This window comes from Lethenteron reissneri, chromosome 19, assembly GCF_015708825.2.
Source record: "Lethenteron reissneri isolate LAM-NWPU_2019-01 chromosome 19, ASM1570882v1, whole genome shotgun sequence".
Lineage (NCBI taxonomy): Eukaryota > Metazoa > Chordata > Hyperoartia > Petromyzontiformes > Petromyzontidae > Lethenteron > Lethenteron reissneri.
Window position 1 is genome coordinate 12556026 of NC_083797.1, and position 19591 is coordinate 12575616.

A 19591-nucleotide genomic window follows, 5' to 3' on the forward strand; every position below is an offset into this window, starting at 1 on the left:
CCGTGGTTGCGTGGATTTTTCTCCGGGTCCTCCGGGTTTCCCCTCCTCGTTTAGAAGCACGCGTTTGAAGTATTTGGCTGCGATAAATTTCCACGCGAAAAGCCACTCCGTCGAGCTATCAGTTGTGGCCAGGTCGCTTCTGACAAAGACCTGCTGGCGTTAGGTTTTTGTCTCCAAGTTTTGGGCAACCCTTTGATCAATTTGGCCGCCTTTCAACACGGCGAGTCGCGAACAGCGGTGCTATTTCACATTACAGTTTCATTCATATTGTGCGTATGTATGTTGCACTTCTTTCTCATCGGATCAACCGATCATGTTCACGTGGGGTTATCTCCCCCGCTTTGTTACAGACAGAGATGTGGTCAAGCTCATGTTGCGTTGTGTATCCAGGTGAGCGCTCACGAGGCCAGGGTATGGAGTCTCATTTGCAAGGCTGATCTGGCTCACAAGAATGACAAAAGCAAAACAATCAGAGAGAAACAAAAACACTGTGTCCCGTAAGCAATCGAATTGCACAAACACAAATCAATGATTAATAAAATGTTAAGCAATACATTGCCTGCAACGCAAGCCGGCTCTGGCAGATATTTAGACCAATCACAGCACAATTATCAAGAATGTTGCATTAAAAACCATTAATATCAAACATATATTGTATTTCAACAGACAATAACACGTCAAATTAATTAAACGAGTCCGATGTTATTTGGGAAGGCGTTCATGAAACTGAACTCGCGAGGCAAGTGAGCTCAGGAAGACGACGAGTCGTGCTACGAACACGCGAACACAAACAGAACCCCGGTTTTGGTATTCCTCCTCCTCCTGTCGAAGGAGCGCATATTACAGTGGTCTACTTTATATGGCCCATAGGGGTTGCGGGTGAACACCCCACTGCACGCCTGCCTGGACCCCTTGGAGCTCGCCCTGGGTCGCTGCGTTTGCCAAATATCCCCCGCTCGGGACAACGAAGGGGAGAGGGTCGCACGCATATTTCATTGTTGTGCTGCTGTTGCTGCTGCTACTGCTGCTGAATGCAACTAGCTTCTCTCCTGAGATGTTTCTCTGCCAATGCCATTGTTGGCCGCTGTCAGGCAAAACAGCGCCGAGTGAAAAAAATAATTACCGTGAATCACCATCACCCACTTGCGGGAAAAAAAACGAATTCGACGAGTTTTTTTACCGAACAATGTTGCGTTTTAACTGGACATCTGTGGGAAAAAAGAGCTTCATAGCTCACCGGATTCCACCAGTATAAATGCACATTCTGATGGCGGTGGTCGCTCCGTTATTATCATCGACCACCGGATGGAACCGCCGTCAGATCCGTATCTCGACACAAACAGATCGTGTCGTGTCGCCGGACGGCCGATTGCTTGTCCGTTCCAGATGTACCCTTACCATATGCGTTTAAGCACAAACTCTGGAAAAAGGATTTCCCTTCTGGGTCTCATCAGCAGAGGCAGGCGTGCTATCCTAGGTTACTCGATGTTATTGGCACGTGCCCTTCTCGTTACGTCACGGAACGTCAGCGCAATCGGCAATACAGTATTGCATAATTGTTGATTATTATTATCGTGGGGGACACACGAGCGCTGCGTGCGGTGCATGATTGTGACCCAGCGCTTTGGCAAAAGGGGCTGGTGGATCGTAGATTTCTCTACTGGTTACATGTTTACGAACATATAGAGAACGGCGAGTTGAAGGCGCGGAGACCAGAGCAGGTTCAGGTATCACTCGCCACTGATGTTATCCGTGGCCGGGAATCGAACTCTGGTAGCCGGATCAATGGCTCCGCCATATTCGTCAATATAACTTGAACATGATGAAGACGACGCAGCCTATATTTAATCATACATGTTGCGGCTATGATAAGGAGTCCTATATTTGTGTATCTCTGTACGCCCAGTGTTGCTGTACATGTCGCTTAGAACTGTGAGAACAACTGGCACGTGGCTCACGCATCCCGTTACGATGCCGGTGACTTGGGTTCGATTCCTGGCTGTGAACTACAGCAGTGATGAAATTGTATCAAAGCTTCTCTTTCGGGGCCCCTAGGTCGATTCAGCCTAAAATACGTACTTGGTGCTACGGCGATGTGATCAGTGTAAGGAAGACAAACGCGGTCGGGGTGCGCGCGGTGGTTTTTTTGGTTGGTTAAACTTCTTCTTCTTGAGTGCTGCCTAACGGCGTGTGCGACTTCACGATGATATTGGTCCCGGTCTAGCACGGCGTGTAGAGTTTGTGCTGCTGTTGTTAATTGTAGCCATGTTTTGATGTTACTGAGCCATGTCGTTTTTGGCCGTCCTGGTCGTTTTTTCCCTTCGATTTTTCCTTCCAGGATTTGCTTTAATAGCTGGTATTTGTGGTCGTTTCGGGCAATGTGGCCTAGGTAGTAACACTTCCTGCTAATGATGGTCTTCAGCAGTTGCCTGTCAGTGCCCATATCTTGCAGAACTTGTGTATTGGTGGTTTTGGCTGTCCATGGGATTTTCTGGTTAAACTTGGTCGGTTCATTTTCTATGGCCCACGGTGTTGCTATCACGGTTGGCTGCGTACGGTGCGAAATAAGTTCAACGTACATACGGCGTTACTGTACACACGTGCGAATGCGTTGAGTTTGTTTTATTTGTGCTGTCGTGTACCACTGGCAATGCAGTATGGCAAATAAAGATTTTGTATTTAAATGGAACGTATTTCATGATCAACGTTCGTATGATCTCACTTCTATTCGTCCAGGAGAGCCACACCGAGCCGCAGGACTCCTTTTTCACTTTGGGATGTTTCCAGGTCATTAACGATTGAGTTTTTGTTATCCACGTGGGGAGCACCCGGAGAAGCCCCACTCTCGCGAGATTGTCAACGACACGGGATCTCACATGAGATATCATGAGAACATTACGCATTAATTTATCGTAACGTTCGTATTTCATGACCTCAAATGTTTTCCCAACGCGTAAAACTACTGCGGCGAATTTGAACGATTTAACTTCGAGAGCGACGTCCAAAGCGTTCCACAAATAAAGTGTTCAGCTAAAAAAAAGAATCCCCCCCCCTCCTCAAGCTCAGTCCTTTCATATCTTAAACTAATCCCACGTGCGCCCACCTCTAATCAGCGATGAATCAGAGAGCGCCTCCCGCGATTAATCACAGCGGCCCGCACCAGACAGCAGACTGGAACCCCACCCGCGCCCTGAACATTTATTCATGGTATTCGCGAGCGGCAGCCGAAACGATCTCAGGTGTGCGTTTGTTAATTGGCGCACGCTGGGAGAGGGAGAGAGAGGTAAAGAAGCCGTGATGATGGCAGGGGGTCTGGCTGGGGTTGAAGCCCCCGCTTGGATAAAGGGGGCGGTGATGGGACCCGCTCCTGCGACCCGGAGCGCGAGGCGATTGGAGGGGCGCTCGCTATAAAATCCAAACAATCCCAGCCACCTCCCACAAAAAAACTTGGGAAGCTCTCAGACCCAGCGAGAGAGAGACAGACAGATAAACTGGAGACGTGGGGAGGCCAGTTCTTGCTTGTGTTATTTAGCTCCACGCGTGAGAGAGGACCAGAAACATACCTGGATTCTTCTCTTCGCTTTACCTGCTTGCACGGTAACTTTTTTTTAATCCTTAGATAGAGAATGAGTAGTCCAGATGTAGGCTACATGAGCGACGATCAGACAAACCTTCACCACCACCCGCTCCATCACCTGCAAACGCACCAACACCACCACCAGCAGCGCCAACGACAGCATCACCTGCTGCACTTGCAGCAGCAGACCCCGCTCGTGTCCTCGGCTGCTCTGTGGCCGGGTGGCGCGGCCCCCCGCGCGGCGCCGAGTCCCGTCCAGGTGGGCCCGGGTTCGAGTCCAGGTACTGGCCCGCGGGGCGTTCAGGCTGTCACGGAGGTTGCGAAGAGGACGCAGGAGGGAGGCGGCGGTGCCAGTGGCGGCAGCAGCAGCAGCAAGACGCAGCAACAAGGAGAAGCGCGCATCCCGCGACCCATGAACGCGTTCATGGTCTGGGCCAAGGATGAGAGAAGGCGTCTGGCCAAACAGAACCCAGATCTGCACAATGCTGAGCTCAGCAAGATGCTAGGTGAGTCGTGTGTGTCCTGGGCCTTCTCCTAGGTAGACTCGGCATTAAATAAGTCCTGTACTCTGTAAATATATCAGCAAATGGCCAGGCGTGGTTCTGGCCAAACCGCTCGAGTGCCGTGTGGGCCTTTAGGTGCTCGCTCGCAACGCTTGCCCAGCGGTCGGTGCGGGCTACACAGCGGAGGAGAGTGTCTCTTTGTCTTTGTGTGGCAGTGGCAGAGCGCAGGTGAAATCCCCTTGATTGGCTAACCCGTAACATCTGGGTATGTCCCGTGATCTCATAGCAGATAACCCCGTCGACACTTTACTTGGTCTCGGGGCGCACCTAACTTTGCACAAGCGCCGTGGGGGCACCTTGGTAAACCCGGGTTCCATTTCCTGACCCATGGATAACATTAGTAAGTAATATCCAAACCTCTTTTGGGCCTCTTAAGTATACTGATGATTAAATTGAACGTATAATCCCGGGTGTCAAATGTTGACTTGGAAAGACAAAGGCGGCCGGGCGTGGTTCTGACCGGAGTCGGCCATGGTGTCTCAACAGGTCACACTACTTGCCGAATGCGGTCAAAAGCGAATTGTGTCGTTTGAACTTTATTCCTTCTCAAATATGGCTTTTAACTCCCATTCTCGTGTTTTACATTCGTAGTAAATGCATCGACCTATGGGCGTCGGATACAACATCGCGTGTGATGTTCGGTAAATGCGGTCAGCCTCGCTGTTTCGACTTCGGCGAGATCCCATCAGAAGGGTCGGCCCGGAGTGTTCCTCCTCGCGCTGTGGCCAGTGGGTGAGGATGGTTCCATAGGTCCCTTTAATCGTACGGAGACCGCCACCACAACCAGCGAAGTGACGCCACCACAACCATCACCGCGCCACCGCTAAACCGCGGTGCCCCCCCTCCCTCCCCGATTCCCGAGCGCTTTCCACCCCGCTACTCGGAAACTTTGATGCTCCTTTGTGTTGTTCGCCGTTAAGGCCACGTTCCCTGGAAACGGAGCTTGCAGCAACAACCAAACAACGAAAAAAGTCCCGACAGGAATCGACTCTGGCTCCGTAGTCCACCGTCCCTCGGGCACGACATTGTGTGTCCCGGCAGCAGTGGATTGCGCCAGTGAGAGACGGGGTCTCGTTTGCACAGCGCTTTGGTAACACTGTGTAACAAATGTATTTATTTTTGTTCCTGGGTAGTAAGTGTTATTTTCTAATTGCTTATGCCTCCAAAAGAACAGAAAATGGCTATTCCCCACAAACTTTGCTTTTGTGACCAGGACAGTGATATTTTGAAGTTTCCATTTTCAGTGAGAACGTGCGCATTTGTGTCATTCCTTCACATAAAGTCCTGGTCACAAAAGCAATGTTTGTGGGGAATAATAACCATTTTCTATACTTTTGAGATGAGCAATTAGAAAATAATACTTACTACCCAGGAACAAAAATCGTGTTTTTTACATGGTGTATAATTACTGTCAAAATCCGTACGTGTATTGGGGTTTACGGTCGCCAACAAGATGTGGGACTGGTCTGGTTCTAGACCACCTTGGCCTAAACTCTCGCTCGATAAGCCGAACAACCCGATCACTACCCTTAACGTATCCTCTTCCGAACTCTGATCTCAAACTTAATTATTGTCGCCTATTTTTCTAGGTTTGTTTTACTAATTGTAATGATATATATATTGTGTCTTTTGCGGTGATGGTGTTTCATACGCGAGGAGATATTATACAGCGCGCACCGCAGCTCGCGTGGACGAGTCTCGGGCCACCTCTTGCCGCGTTCAGGATGTGTTGGGTTCAAGCAGTTGTCCAATAAACCGCAGCCTAAACCCACGGTTAAGATTCAATCCGATTTTTTTTTTTGGGGGGGGGGGTCTTGTTTTTACAAGTTACCTGTTCCTACCCGATCCATTTACCAGAGCGCAACACCGAACCCCGCCCCCTAATGCGCGTTTAACTAATAGACACAACGGTGTTTTACGTTGTGGTTAATGTGCGAACCAACTCTTCCCGTGTACGTGAACTCTCTCAACTGTTCCAGAAAGTGTTTTATTTTACGTGCGACAGTTACCCAGTTGAGTGGAACCATGATCGTTCATCGGCGAGTCGCGGCGAATCCGTGTCCCAAGATGGAACTTTTTTTGTTTTGCCGCTTGTGTATTCTATGGCAGGGTATAGTGGCTAACTTTGTTTCGTCGCTAAAATATACCAATTTATATTTCAAGATTCAAACTCCTAACTTTATAAAATCAATAAAATGTAACTTGTGAACCCCACAACGGAATTGTGTGGACGTGATCGGCTGTGGATGTAAGTGCCCCGGGCATCTCGTGAACGCGCTGGCGCTGCGGGAGGATCAACTCGCCCCGTCTTGCGACTCGTGCCGCGCACTCCGCGGGCAGCAATTAGCGGCTAATCGCGTGGCTTTTAAACGAGGCTCGCGTGTCGTCAACTCCTTCGCCTGCAAGGTTGGATGCCGCTGTACAAGCTTCGCCCAATGGAGTCGTTTGTTTTCACGGCTACACCGACAGTTGTTTTAGCGCAACACGACGGCGATTCCAAGTCGCCGCGTGTGTAGGGCTGTGTAGATGCGTTCACTTACAGTGAAGTCGTACACGGGGGGCGGAGTCCAACTGTGCAATTAACGAATTGTTGGGAGGGACGTTTCGTGGACCGGTAACATTCCTGATGGTTGACATCACCACCTCGTTAAAAACGTGACCGGCAAAAACAAAGCGCGCGCGCGGTGTTTTTAATATTAGGCTTGCAACGATGGTCAGACTTTAACATGACGCTAATTTAATTGTATTATCACGAATACGGGAATATTGTCCAAATGAGCAACTGTCGTTTCGAGAAAAATGTAATAGTATCAAATAATGATCTGGTTTAACTTGCGTCTCCGAATCACCAGTTTTCTAAATCGACTTGTTTTTATATTCGAATTGGTGCCGTTGTAGTCTGATAAACCTATATAGATTTGAAGGTATAAAATTAATTAAAGCACGACGTTTCGATTGCTTGTGTTTAAAATCGAAACGTCGTGATTTAGTCTGATAAACGTTATTTGGAATGGGTTGCAACGTGGTTCGTTTTTCCAGGGTCAACTCGTATTACCCGCGTCGAAAGTCTAGACCAGTGAGTCTTAAACATTGACTGCAGCCTTGCACCCCTTTGGTTCTCAATCGTTAAAAAAAATGGTAATAAATATACATAGGGCTTGATGAAACACAAAGTCGTTGTCCTTGCGTGTCCGTGCTTAAGTTGGGCTTCGATTTGCCTCTTTAAAGGATCTGGCAATGTCTCGCACCCCCAGAAAGGGCATATCGGACCCCCAAGGGGGTGCGTGTACACCCCATGTCAAGACCGCGATGCTCTAGACTGCTAGAAGCCGCATCTCTACTAGTACGCTACCGTAATAGTTCTCCAGTCTAAATAAATATTCTATCTATTATAATAATAAGTTATATCGCGTCCGGAGAGTAGCGAGGAATCTCGGGGGGGGGGGGGGAGCAGCTTTGGCTATGGCGACCCCGAGGTGCCTGCTGCGCGAGTGCTTCGTATCACGTCCGTGTTCCGCGTACGCGCGCGCGTGGTTTGTGCCGTCGCCGACAACAGTTAATAGCGTCAGCTCTGTTCCTTTGTGCAGGAAGTTCCGCGATTTTTTTAAGTAGGCAAAGTCGAAAATTACCCGCAAATTATTAATTAGGGATTACACCTGCCAATCGTGGCTATACCCCACCCCACACACCTGGCAGGCTTAATTGTCGTTTACAGGCCAGGTGCTGAAGTCGCCTTGTGCCCGCAGGATCAGATGCCACAAATATTTGTTATGTATATGTCAAGCGCTCATGATTTAATAACGTTTGTTATTTGGCGATGCTGCTACGTTGGCCTTTTTGCGGTTAACGAAACTGGCGCATTAATCGATAACACTGCCGTTCACTTGCTATGATGAAGGATCATTGCCCAACACGTCACACGTGATCTCTATTTTAAGGCAGCCGAGACGAATGTGCTACGCGTATCGGAGAGCGTTACATTTAAAATCGAGTCTCGTGAGCGTTAGCGATCCGGGTCTCTGATTGAACCCTTGAGATGCGGGCCGAGTTTTTATTCTTCACGGGAGCTCGAGCCACCGCCACTGCCACTTGTGACTTCCATTGGCCCCCGAGACCTGCTCGTGTACACGGGGTCCCCTTTTGCTCGATCCACTGCTGAATGAGCGCCTCTTTGCGCAACGGTGAATATTAACTACCTCGCCTGGTATGCAGGAGGTCGTGGGTTCGATCCCGACCCTGACAATGACTATTTCGAGTTTGCATGTCTCTCTCTCTCTCTGTGGTCGCGTGGATCTTTCTCTGGGTTATCAGACTTTTCCCTATAAAATTAGAAAACGTGCATTTAGAGTATTTGACTGCTATCCATTTCCACGTGATAAGCCACTTTGTTGAGCTTTCATTTGTGGCCAAGTCGCTTCTGAAATAGAGCTATATAGCACAGTGGGCCTGACCTGGTGAAATAAAAAAAAAATGGTTACAAATAGTTGGGCTCGTCGGGGATATTTGAACGAACTATATAATGTTACCGTGGTTGGGCCCGTTAAGAGTTGGTGACAGTGGGAGAGCAGAAAGCAGAGTAAATTTAACATTGCTGCCAACCGGACCTTGTTGGATTATTTCATTACACGTTCAGTATTACGACATGCACACGGCACGGAGAAGCCTCTCATTTTGTGTAGAAATTTTCACACCGAACCTTCGTTGCTTGCCGGAGGGGAGATCTCGACTTGACCCTGGTATGGACTTGTATACACTACACACGCGCGTTGCAACCGTCAGTCCTAGCGCATCTAATATATTTTGGTGATTTGGGAACTGCGTTGACGTACTTATACAAGTGTTTTTTTTTTATGAACACCAAATGGGACTAAATATGCACGCTGGGACAAGCTGCCATTAGGGGGGGTATCCCCCCCCCCCCCCCCCCCCCCGCAGGCTTAGCGTCCGAAGCCTCGAGATGCTTCCATCGGGCGCAGTGCAAATGTGCGGCTACTGAGAATGATGACAATGATTTAAAATCTGGAGCTGAAGTTTCTACATTAATGATCATCATCACGATAATTGTAATTCCCTGCACAGTCTCTAGTACATGGTTAAACGCGCAGCCCTTTTATTGAAACCTCGAAGATGGGCTTTTTTGAGGAGGCGTGTGAACGCCGTGCACGTAACACGGTTGTGGCTGCCCCGCCCGTCCGTTTTTTTTTAACGCGCGGGATGTCGTGTGCGGTTCCGAAGTTCGTGACCGCCAGCGTTTCGACCCGTGTTGACGATCATCCAGGAAAAACGGCCCTCGCAGAGTCTCAACTCTGCATTGGGACGTTTGGTCAATGTATTTATGTTGGTGTTTTGCTTGGTGGGAAAAAACCCCTAGTCTTCTAACGAGGAAGCCACACTGGGGGGGGGGGGGGGGGGTAGTACAGTAATGTGCGGACGCGCGCGGTCGTTAACCCTTTAACTACTGGATCCCAGGGTTTAGTCGGTGGTTAGCCACTCGGTGTTCACCCGTTAAGGTTGCGTCAGCTGATCAAATCGAGCGTTTTGGAGCGGTGCCAGGTCTGTTGGGGTAACCCTGACGCGGTGATGGGAATTCCACATTGCCATGGCGAGGTTTGCGTGGTGCCAATTTTTGTGCGTGGTGTAAATATTATACGGCACCGTACATGTTGTTGAAAGTCCAAACGCTGGCATTTAATGCAGTGTGACCCGGATAAACTCTGCCTCCTGGCTGCGAGCTCACGAGAGCTCGATCGGTAGACGTTACGAGCATTGTCAGACTTGTATAAAGTATGTCTTGTGCGTGCCTTCTGTGCCACAACACGACCACCATGTCCACACCACTACCTTACCGCCACCACTAGCCACATCCTCTATCACTTCCACCATAACCCTCAATCACTTCCACCGCAACAACGTTCACTATCGTTGCCGTGACCTCAATCGCTTCCACCACCACAACATCGCCACCGCCGAAATCAAAACGATCACCCAAAGCACTTATTCACCTTTTGCCACCCACACCATCAAACATTGCCATCGCCAACCCCCTTCTCATCCTCTCCATGGCTGTCCCCTTCCCCCCTGTGTGGCAGGCAAGTCTTGGCGCGCGCTGACCCCGGAGAGCCGGCGCCCGTGCGTGGAGGAGGCAGAGCGGCTGCGCTTGCTGCACCTGAGCGAGCACCCAGACTACAAGTATCGCCCGCGGCGCAAGAAGCAGCCCAAGCGCCTCCCGCACAGCGCCAAGCGAGGTGGCGGTGGTGGTGCTCAGCCAGGAGCAGGGGGCCCGGGGGATGGGACCCGGGTGTCTGGGGGCCCCGCTTCCCTCTCCTCCCTGCCGCCTCCTCTGCCGCCGGGGTTCGGCCACCGCGAACGGCGGCACCAGCAGCAGCAGGGCGTGGTGCACTACCGCGAGCTGCAGCCGGCGCCGCTGCACTACACGCAGCAGCAGCAACGGGCGCCATGTGGGCTGCCCACCCCAGAGCGCTCCCCTCCCGCGGACGACTCCAGCTCGGCGTCGTCGCCCGCATCGTCCGTCTCGTCCTCGTCCGCGTACCCGCCGACAATGTACCTGGGCTCGCACCTTCACCCTGACTACTACGCTACCGCTGCAGTGGAGAACGGGTACCCAGCCGCTGAGTTGGCCGTCCCCGCGCCGCTGTATGGATACCACCAGCTCGGGGCCTGCAGCGGCAGCGGCAGCTACCAGGGCCAGGAGGTGGGGGCCTCCAGCCAGCAGATCCACGCATCTCCGTACCACGGCGGCGGTAGCGGTGGTGGGGGCTCTGCGCACTGTGCCCTCTATGCGCTGCATGGAGTGGGGACCGACCCGACTTCATTCAGCTTCGGGCAGCCCTCGCCTCCGCCGGAGCCACCCAGGGCCTCCCACTCGCAGGTGCTGGAGGTCCTGGAGCCGTTCGGCCAGTACCTGGAGGAGGTGGATCGCAGCGAGCTGGACCAGTACCTCATGCTGGCACCGTGCGCGGAGGTGGCGGTGTCGTCCAGCTGCTCCACACCAATCCAAAATTCCACTTCCTCCTCCACCTGCCTCTCCGGAGAGTCCAACCTCATCTCGGCTCTCTCCAGCGCCACGGCAGTGTACAACAACTATTACAGCTAGCGGAGGCAGGCAACAGCGCGTCTCCCCCACCCCCTACCTGTGGCGTAGCGGAACGGTCGGCCACAGGATGCCACAGTGGCCTTAGTTTGTGGTTTCTAGGGATTGATGATGAATGCGAGGTGTGGTTTTGAGGATCCCTCCACCACCCTCCTGCATGAGTCCTTTTCTGAAACGCACGCAATCAGCACGAGATGCGCAAAGACGTTTTTTCGCACGGGACCTACGAGTTGCTTACACGTATGCAAAATAACACAATCACGGACACTGGTGGTGGTGTCACGAAGCCAACTTTGGCGAGATTTTGAGTGTTTAATCCAATGCGTGGCTTTTGTCCTAGCGGGGTGGGCCTGTGTAAACATTAGTAGACTCGGATTTATTATTTTAAAGATGATTGAACTTGCCAAAAATGTGGGTTCGAGCTGCTCCTTACATTTCCATTCTCTCGTTTAAGATTCCTCACCTTGGCCAAATTCCTCTTCCTTACCCATACCAGCACAGCCAACAAAATCCTAACGCTGTTGTCAATTCACCTTTTTTTATTTTACAGGCATGCGCGTACCGTTTAGTATCCACGTTTTTATCACCAATTTCCGTTCAGCATATCTATTCAAATATAACTTGTTAAAATTGCCACAACGCTGCGCTCGTAAGTTTCCGTCGTGCCCAACGTGAATTTAGGCCCGAGGCTGTGGAGCCCTGGTGCAGGTGCTGTGCATTAATCATTCAGGGCGCAACATCTGTGCATGCGCGCGCGCCTCCGTCTCCTATCTCTCTCTCTCTCGCTTCCCGAGTACCGTGAAATGGGATTGGTGGGGGGTGGGTGGTGGTGTTGCTTGGATGACAGAAAATGCCCTGCCCCTTAGCTGTTGGCCTGACCATCGCATGGCAGCGGGCGAGGTAAAATATTGATGAGGCCTCGTCACGTGTGGGAACGAGGTGAACGAGACGAAGAGGTGTTGGCGTTGTTGTTGTGACCCCCCCCCCCACGCCCCACCCTCGATGTCTGTGGACTGTGGCTTGTTGACGCGGACAGCTGTGGAGGGGGCAAACTGCGTGCGTGTGCGGCGGCTTGTTGTTTGTTGTTTTGTGTGGGGGTTTGTGTTTAACTTTGTTTTTAAACGCGGTTTTTGTAATCCACCTGGTAGTGGTGGTGTAGCGTGTTCGACACCCAAGCACGAAAAACAATCTCTTGTTGGGCCAGGGTTATCGACACGACCATTGTTTTTTTTTGTCTTTCATTTACAAAACTTCCAAGTTGGGTTTCTTTCCCCCCCCCCCCACCTTAAAAAAAAAACACACAGGATGTATTTGTGACTGGAATTTGGCCACAATCCTCTCACAAAGCAGCAAAATGTTTTGTTGGGGAGAGTTGTAGGTTTTTTGTGTACTGCATTTGAAAACTCCGTCCGTTCCCGTGGTGTTGTTCCTCATAACCAACCAGAGTGTGGTGTCAGACGGGCTGCCATCAAGATCTCCTTAAACGCTTTGTGTATTGCTGGTATGTATTGTAATGCAATTAGTTTTCTCCGACTCGAGCCCTGTGCCAAAGAGGATTGTTTTGGGTAAATGTTTTGGCTCTCACCGCTTTCTGTTGAAATTGCGTGTACAATTTTTTTTTGCCACGTGGTGTGTATGTGTGCATGTTTACGGAGTGTGGTCTGTGGTGGGAGGGAGGTGGGTCTGTACACACCAAAGGTCTTTCTTCATATGCAACATGCGAGACCAACTTTAAAATGTATACCGCGTGTATGTGGAGGCAGCCTCTTAATACAACTCTCTGGGCTGGGGAGGGCGATATACACGGAATCCGGTTCAACGTCGCCTATTTATACTTGTACTAGCGGGAAGTGCCCAGCGTTGCCCAGGCAAAAAAGGCAGACGCGCACATCGACCTGCACACATTTGCAGACATTGACCCACACACAAAGACATCGCCTTATACACAGACACACACAAAGAAAAGGAGTTACACACTCACATGGAACCACGCACACATCGACTCTCGCACACACACACATGGACCCTGAGACACACACATCGACTAATGCACACTCGTATAGCCTCACATTAACAGGCATCGACTTTAGATACACTCGCACGTGCAGCTACACGCACACAAAGAAAAGTTCTTAAACACTCGCATGGAGCCACACGCACATCGGCTAATGCACACAAAGACATACGGACTCGCGCACACACACAGGCATCGACTTTAGATACGCACACATGCAGAGACATACAGACACATCGACGCGCGCGCACACAAAGTGATTGACTTACACAGTGAAATGGAGCTTCACAAACACACATCGACTGATACACGGACGTAGACACACGCACATGGTGGCAGACACGGACAGGGACTCGCGCGCACAAGGATCTAGAGGCAATTTAGAATATATAAGTATAGATCAACGAAATGTAGAAATCGTAGTAGTCGGCACCCAAACATGATTGTAATATTTGTAAGGTGAATCTTTAAAATGCAGGGTTCTAGCAACGTTAGTCGGACACACAAAATAGTAATAATGGGCAAGGGCTTTATAAAGTATTCGGTGTGAGTACACACAAAGTTTGACTATTTCCAAGGTGATTTTTTTTTTAATGGCAGGTTTGTAATGTACGCGAGTTTAGCGAAAGAAGCAAGGAAGATGAATACTAATTTTCTGCACAAACTTTTCTAATGTAATGTTTGGAAGGTGATCATTGAAAGCATAGGTTACAATGTACGAGAGTTTAGCGAAGGAAGCAAAGAATAGAACTGTCAGTTGTCTGCACACAAACGGTATAAACGTAATATTTGCAAGGTGGTGATAAAAGACGTATGTTTCTAATGAAGGCGAGTTGACACATTAAAAAATATAATAATGACCAAGTGAATTTCAAAATATTAATTGTAGGCAGTCAAACAAAAATAGCTGTCTGCACACAAACGTAGGCAATGTAATATTAGGAAGGTAATTATAAAAAAAACCGGGGTTGCTATCAAGGTGAGGTTAGGGAAAGAATAAAAGGATATTGTGTCTAAACATTGGCGTGATGAGGCCTAGTCTCGTGCAGAGCCCTCGGCCTCGCCTAGTTTTTCCAGTCGGGCGTGGTGTGTTGGCAGGCTGGGGGCTGGGCTGCCCCCCCTCCCCCCGCGCTCCAATAATACAATGGAAGCGCTATAATAGGAATATATCGGGGCTCTATAATAGTTTGAGGACGCATTGGGGTGGGGAGAAGAGGACCTCGCACTGTGAAGAAATAACGGAAGTGTTTGTGTACTTTTGCTACATGTTTAACGTGAATGAAAATTTGTGCCGATCGTGTGTGCGTTGCTCAGGGACAACCCCTGTCAGCAGTGCAAAGTGTAATTTGAGATATGTGTGTGACTTGGCCTGTAGAGTGTGCAGGCGAAAAAAGAATGCCTCGCACCTCCGGCGATGGCGCGTGTGGACTGCTAGGGGCTAACCTAGTGGGCGTTGTGCGCAAGTGCAGCCTGCTGCGTTGTCACTCCCCGAGTGGCGAACGGAAATAAGGGCAAAAGTAATATTTAAATAAAGATAAATCGCAAACAAATGCTATTTAAACTAATGAAAAGGTCTTCTTGTTTCTTTCGGTAAAGTCACGTAGAAGGGAAGTAATAAAATAATAAAAATAAAACATAATAAAACAATTCTCACGACGTTTCGGCTACAACGCAAGCAGCCGTCTTCAGGTGAAGAATGAGACACTACCAAACTAGGAGCTTATATATAAGCTGCATTGGGGGTTGAAGAGCGCCTTAACAAAAAGAATGTGCATGTGAAGAGGGATTTAGCATATTCATGGAAAATGCGTAGGCGTTGGGCGGGGGGGTGTCAAAGTCATATTATGCCCATGCATTATGCAGGATCAGCAGCAACCAAGGGGGGTGCAGGGATTAGCAGTAACAAAGGAAAGGAATGTTAATGATATGTAGCTGCAGTTACTCAACAACCACGTAGAAAACTAAAGTATAAACTGCATCGCACCATCAGTATACTTACTATACTCTATAATAAGCTGAGTTACTAACAGCAAGTAATACATTACGAGGTAAAATTGTAATGTATTACTTGCTGTTAGTAACTCAGCTTATTATAGAGTATAGCAAGTATACTGATGGTGCGATGCAGTTTATACTTTAGTTTTTTATGTAGTTTATACTTTAGTTTTCTACGTGGTTGTTGAGTAACTGCAGCTACATATCATTAACATTCCTTTCCTTTGTTACTGCTAATCCCTGCACCCCCCTTGGTTGCTGCTGATCCTGCATAATGCATGGGCATAATATGACTTTGACACCCCCCCGCCCAACGCCTACGCATTTTCCATGAATATGCTAAATCCCTCTTCACATGCACATTCTTTTTGTTAAGGCGCTCTTCAACCCCCAATGCAGCTTATATATAAGCTCCTAGTTTGGTAGTGTCTCATTCTTCACCTGAAGACGGCTGCTTGCGTTGTAGCCGAAACGTCGTGAGAATTGTTTTATTATGTTTTATTTTTATTATTTTATTACTTCCCTTCTACGTGACTTTACCGAAAGAAACAAGAAGATGAATCCCTGCAGTCACGAAAGCTTTAAATCGAAATTTAATGAAAAGGTATTGGACGGGAAAACGGAATAGCGCTTGCCCAGCGCGGGGCTTACGGCGTGGTACCTGGCAAAAATGTGTTCACATAAACCCCACCGTTTGAGAGCCAAATCCCTCGCAAGCGCACGTGCACAGACAGGCAGACGGAAAGACAAAACATACTTATAGGTTAGAAGATAACCCATCGTAAGTTGCCCAATGGAAGTTACTACTTAAACGACTTTTATTCTTTTTACGTTGACATCACTTTCAAACAACTTTTTCATCTTTCTGAATGCTATTGGTGCCGATGCACAATTTATTGTGGAGGCAACCGTCAAACGCGTTTTTTTGTATTTATTTGCTCGGACTCGAAACGTGCCCGGTGGTGGTTGTAGTTGTGGTGGATGCCATGCGTGATTTTTATCCAATTACGCAAGACTGGCAACGTGGAGATGCTACCGTCGACGCGCGGTTTTCCACGCCCGTCATCTTTTGTCAGTTTGAAGGCAGATCTTGCCTTCCACATTCGCCTTGCCTGTACGCACCCACCGCATCGCAACATCCTTCCTTGCATGACGCTTGTGTACAGTTTCACCAAGCAGGTGTTTTTTTGCCATTATCACCATCGTGCGAAAAGCCACACTTGTTTATATATTATGATAATATTTAATTGCGCTGAAATGCTGTTTGTGTTAGCCACGTTGTGCGGCGCACGTGTGCTGTGGTGGTTTTTGGGGGATGCGTAAATAATGAAGGCTGCGTTGGTAGTGCCATGACCACTGAAGGAGGGAAACCCCCTCCCTCCGGTGTACTGCGAGCGAGAGGCGCCAACGTGCTGTTGGCATCGGCCATTGTGGGGGGCCCACACGGAGCGACGCAGTGTGCGTGGTTCGGCCCGGCGGTCGTGCGACTTTGTGCATGTGGGGTTGGGGGGGGACGTGTATTTTTTATATATATATATAAAGATCTGTAATTTCACACACTCACTTTTTTTGTCGAGATTTTTTTCTATAGTGTCGGTTTCGCGGAGCTTCCTTTCCCGCAGCTGCAGTATTTATCACTTCTCTTCCTTCCTCGGGCCCGCGGAATGCCTCCGTTATCTTGACCTCTCCCGGTGGCGGTGTGGCCTCCTCCCCTCAGACGGTGGAGGCGGCGCGCTGATGGGGATTAGATTTGGAATCTCCCGTTCCTGTTGGTGCTGCGTCGGTAGCCACCCTCGCGCATCTCCAATGCACGCTCCAAAACATATTCTGTATGGCGTTGCGCGGCCGTACTTAATTGCCCCGGGGGGGGTAACAATTATTGGGAAAAACCTGGAAGCGTTTTTGGGCCTCACCCTGCTGATGATAATTGTAGTTGTTGAAACTTGCTCGGTGCTCTATACTAACTGTTGAGGGGGGGTGGGGACAACAAAAACTTAGATGCACATTTTAGCCACAAACCCGACCCTTTCCCCTGCATTGCCCTCCAATCTGCCGAGAAGGCATTTTGTACAATACTGCTCCGTTGTAGGCTGTCGGCATTTCGCTAAACGCTGCAAGGGTCGTGGGGTTGGTTGATTGCAGCAAGAGGCCGTGTGTCTCGGGTACTATGTACGTGACCAGCCCTTTTGTCAATCCACTTTTATGGGTGATGGGGCATTGACTGGACTCTTATTTTTACCAGGTAAGGCCCACTGAGCTATATCGCTTTTTCTCAGCAGTGACCTGGCCATATGATATCTCACCAAAGTGCATTTTTAACGTGGAAATTTACAGCAGCCAAATACTCTAAGTGCACATTGATTCTAAATGTAGAGGGCGGGGAAACATGAATACCAGGAGAAAACATCCACTTGCCACCAGAACATGCAAACTCCAAATATACAAGTGTCAGGGTCGGCATCGAACCCACACACTCCTATATACCAGGCGATGGAATTGGCATTTCGCCACCGTGGTGGATATTTTACCACTTTATCATGCTTGTCCATTGTGGAATGGTGAAGGTGGGAGCATACGCTTCGGAGTATTGAAGTAAAGTACAACTGGATTTTTTTCTACGTTTCTCATTTGCATACTGCTTTTGCCGATGACAATCTGTCCATTATGGTTGCCCATCCAAGTGTTATCGAGACGCAACTTTGCTTGGCGATCTGTAGCCGAGATTGGTGATTTGGTCCTGGGATGTGTTCAAGACACGAACGTTAGTGTAAAAGTCCCACTCAATTTGTATCGTAATCTCTGCGTTTGTGTGGAGGTCAGAGTCTCGATTCAAAGCGCTACCCAGCATGCTGTGCTGTCCACCCTGTCACTTCTTAATATGTTTTGTACTGTCCCACAATCGCAGTTATGAACCAAACAACGCCAACACGTGCACAATAAAGCACACTCGCCGGCACAAAGTTGTCCTGAACGGCAAACATGAGCGGAATCCCCAGCATGCTTGGCGTGTCAAGGTGACATCCTGCTCGTAAACATTCTACCCTGCGGAGTCTTTGGAATGGCCGCTGGGTCAAGAGAGCCGAGATTGTGGCATCTTTAATTTGGTAGCAGAACGTATTCTTCCTTTACGGGTAATGTAGAATGCAGAGCAACAAACTACAATTTCGCATTCAGGTGTTCAAGCCCAGATAGCCACAGCAGAGTGTATCGCCGTGATGTATCTCCGTATTTGTGGATGGGCGCATTGCGTCATACGTTTTTTAGGCTCCGTTCTGGATGACCACAGTCGCACACTTGCAGGGTTTATAATTTTCCCATGTGTGCATCGGGTAACCACATTTGCCATGGTTTCGTGCAGTGGATGCGGTTTAGGGTAGACCATGAGCTTGGTGGAAGATCAAAACACGGATCTTATGCTGCGTTGGGTCTTTCCCAGCGTGCTGTTCGTGAGGTTCTCTTGAATTCCATTCAGCTCAAATTAATGGAGTTCAAATTGCACAAATGAAGGTAATGAAACGATGTACCCATTTCCTGATATGTAGGAATCATTTGTATAGTGTGGCCATTTACTGCTTAAATGTGTGTATATACCGTGCGCACGTACATTAACGGACACTTCTGTAGCGGCGTGTCGGTGACTGTCTCCACAGCTGATTGTGTTTGGCACCTCCAGATGATTGTAAAATTCAGGAATTGAACAACTCCAACGTCCCGCCCATCATCAATGTACCCTTCATATTGCGTGCGCCCCCCCCCCCCCCCATGCAGTGGGGGGGGGGGGGGAGCAGATCACGTATATAAAATGTGTGGTACACCCTCCTCTACCCGACATGGCCAATCAATGAAGTTGTCACGTGATGGACAAACGTGCTCCAATGTCCATAACAGGTTTTTATTGGGTTAGATTGTGTAAATATAAATGTGTCGTTAAACCCGCCACCACCCTACACGGCCAATTAGTAAAGTTTTTAACGTAAACAGAACCAGATGTGTTGCTGCCGCCTGATGAAGTTGGTTGTAATTGTTTGCGAAACGTCGAACTAAAATTGTAAATGTTATGGATTTACTCTCCAACATCGGTGTGCTATACTAGCAGCGAATTGGCATGTTCTGTTCACGTGACAAACATTACTAATTGGCTGTCGGGTGGTGGCGGGATTAACAAAACATTTACGCGACCTAACCCAAAAACGTTATGGATAATCTTGGTCGCGAAAGCCGACGTGTTTTAAACGTGCTATTAATGTGTTACTGTTTGAGCTCCCCAACACGAGTGGTGTGCTGAAGAGGTAAACAATATGCAGATATGTCCTTACCTAAAATCAATAATA

At 49.1% G+C, this 19591-nt stretch overlaps 1 protein-coding gene across 1 annotated transcript; it reads left to right on the plus strand.

Annotated features, from left to right (window-relative positions):
• Nucleotides 1–3462: 3462 nt before the first annotated feature.
• On the plus strand, nucleotides 3463–19591 carry LOC133344283 (transcription factor Sox-7-like). Its single transcript, XM_061554372.1, has 3 exons — nucleotides 3463–4083; nucleotides 10230–14837; nucleotides 15865–19591. The coding sequence occupies exons 1-2, from the start codon at nucleotides 3627–3629 to the stop codon at nucleotides 11252–11254; spliced, it is 1482 nt and encodes a 493-aa protein (XP_061410356.1). The 5' UTR covers nucleotides 3463–3626; the 3' UTR covers nucleotides 11255–14837; nucleotides 15865–19591.

Bases quoted from the DNA above. Each gene is read 5' to 3' on its own strand.
- LOC133344283 (XM_061554372.1), top strand. From the start codon at position 3,627: ATGAGTAGTCCAGATGTAGGCTACATGAGCGACGATCAGACAAACCTT. The intron at 4,084-10,229 runs GTGAGTCGTGTG...CCTGTGTGGCAG, and splicing joins TGAGCTCAGCAAGATGCTAG to GCAAGTCTTGGCGCGCGCTG.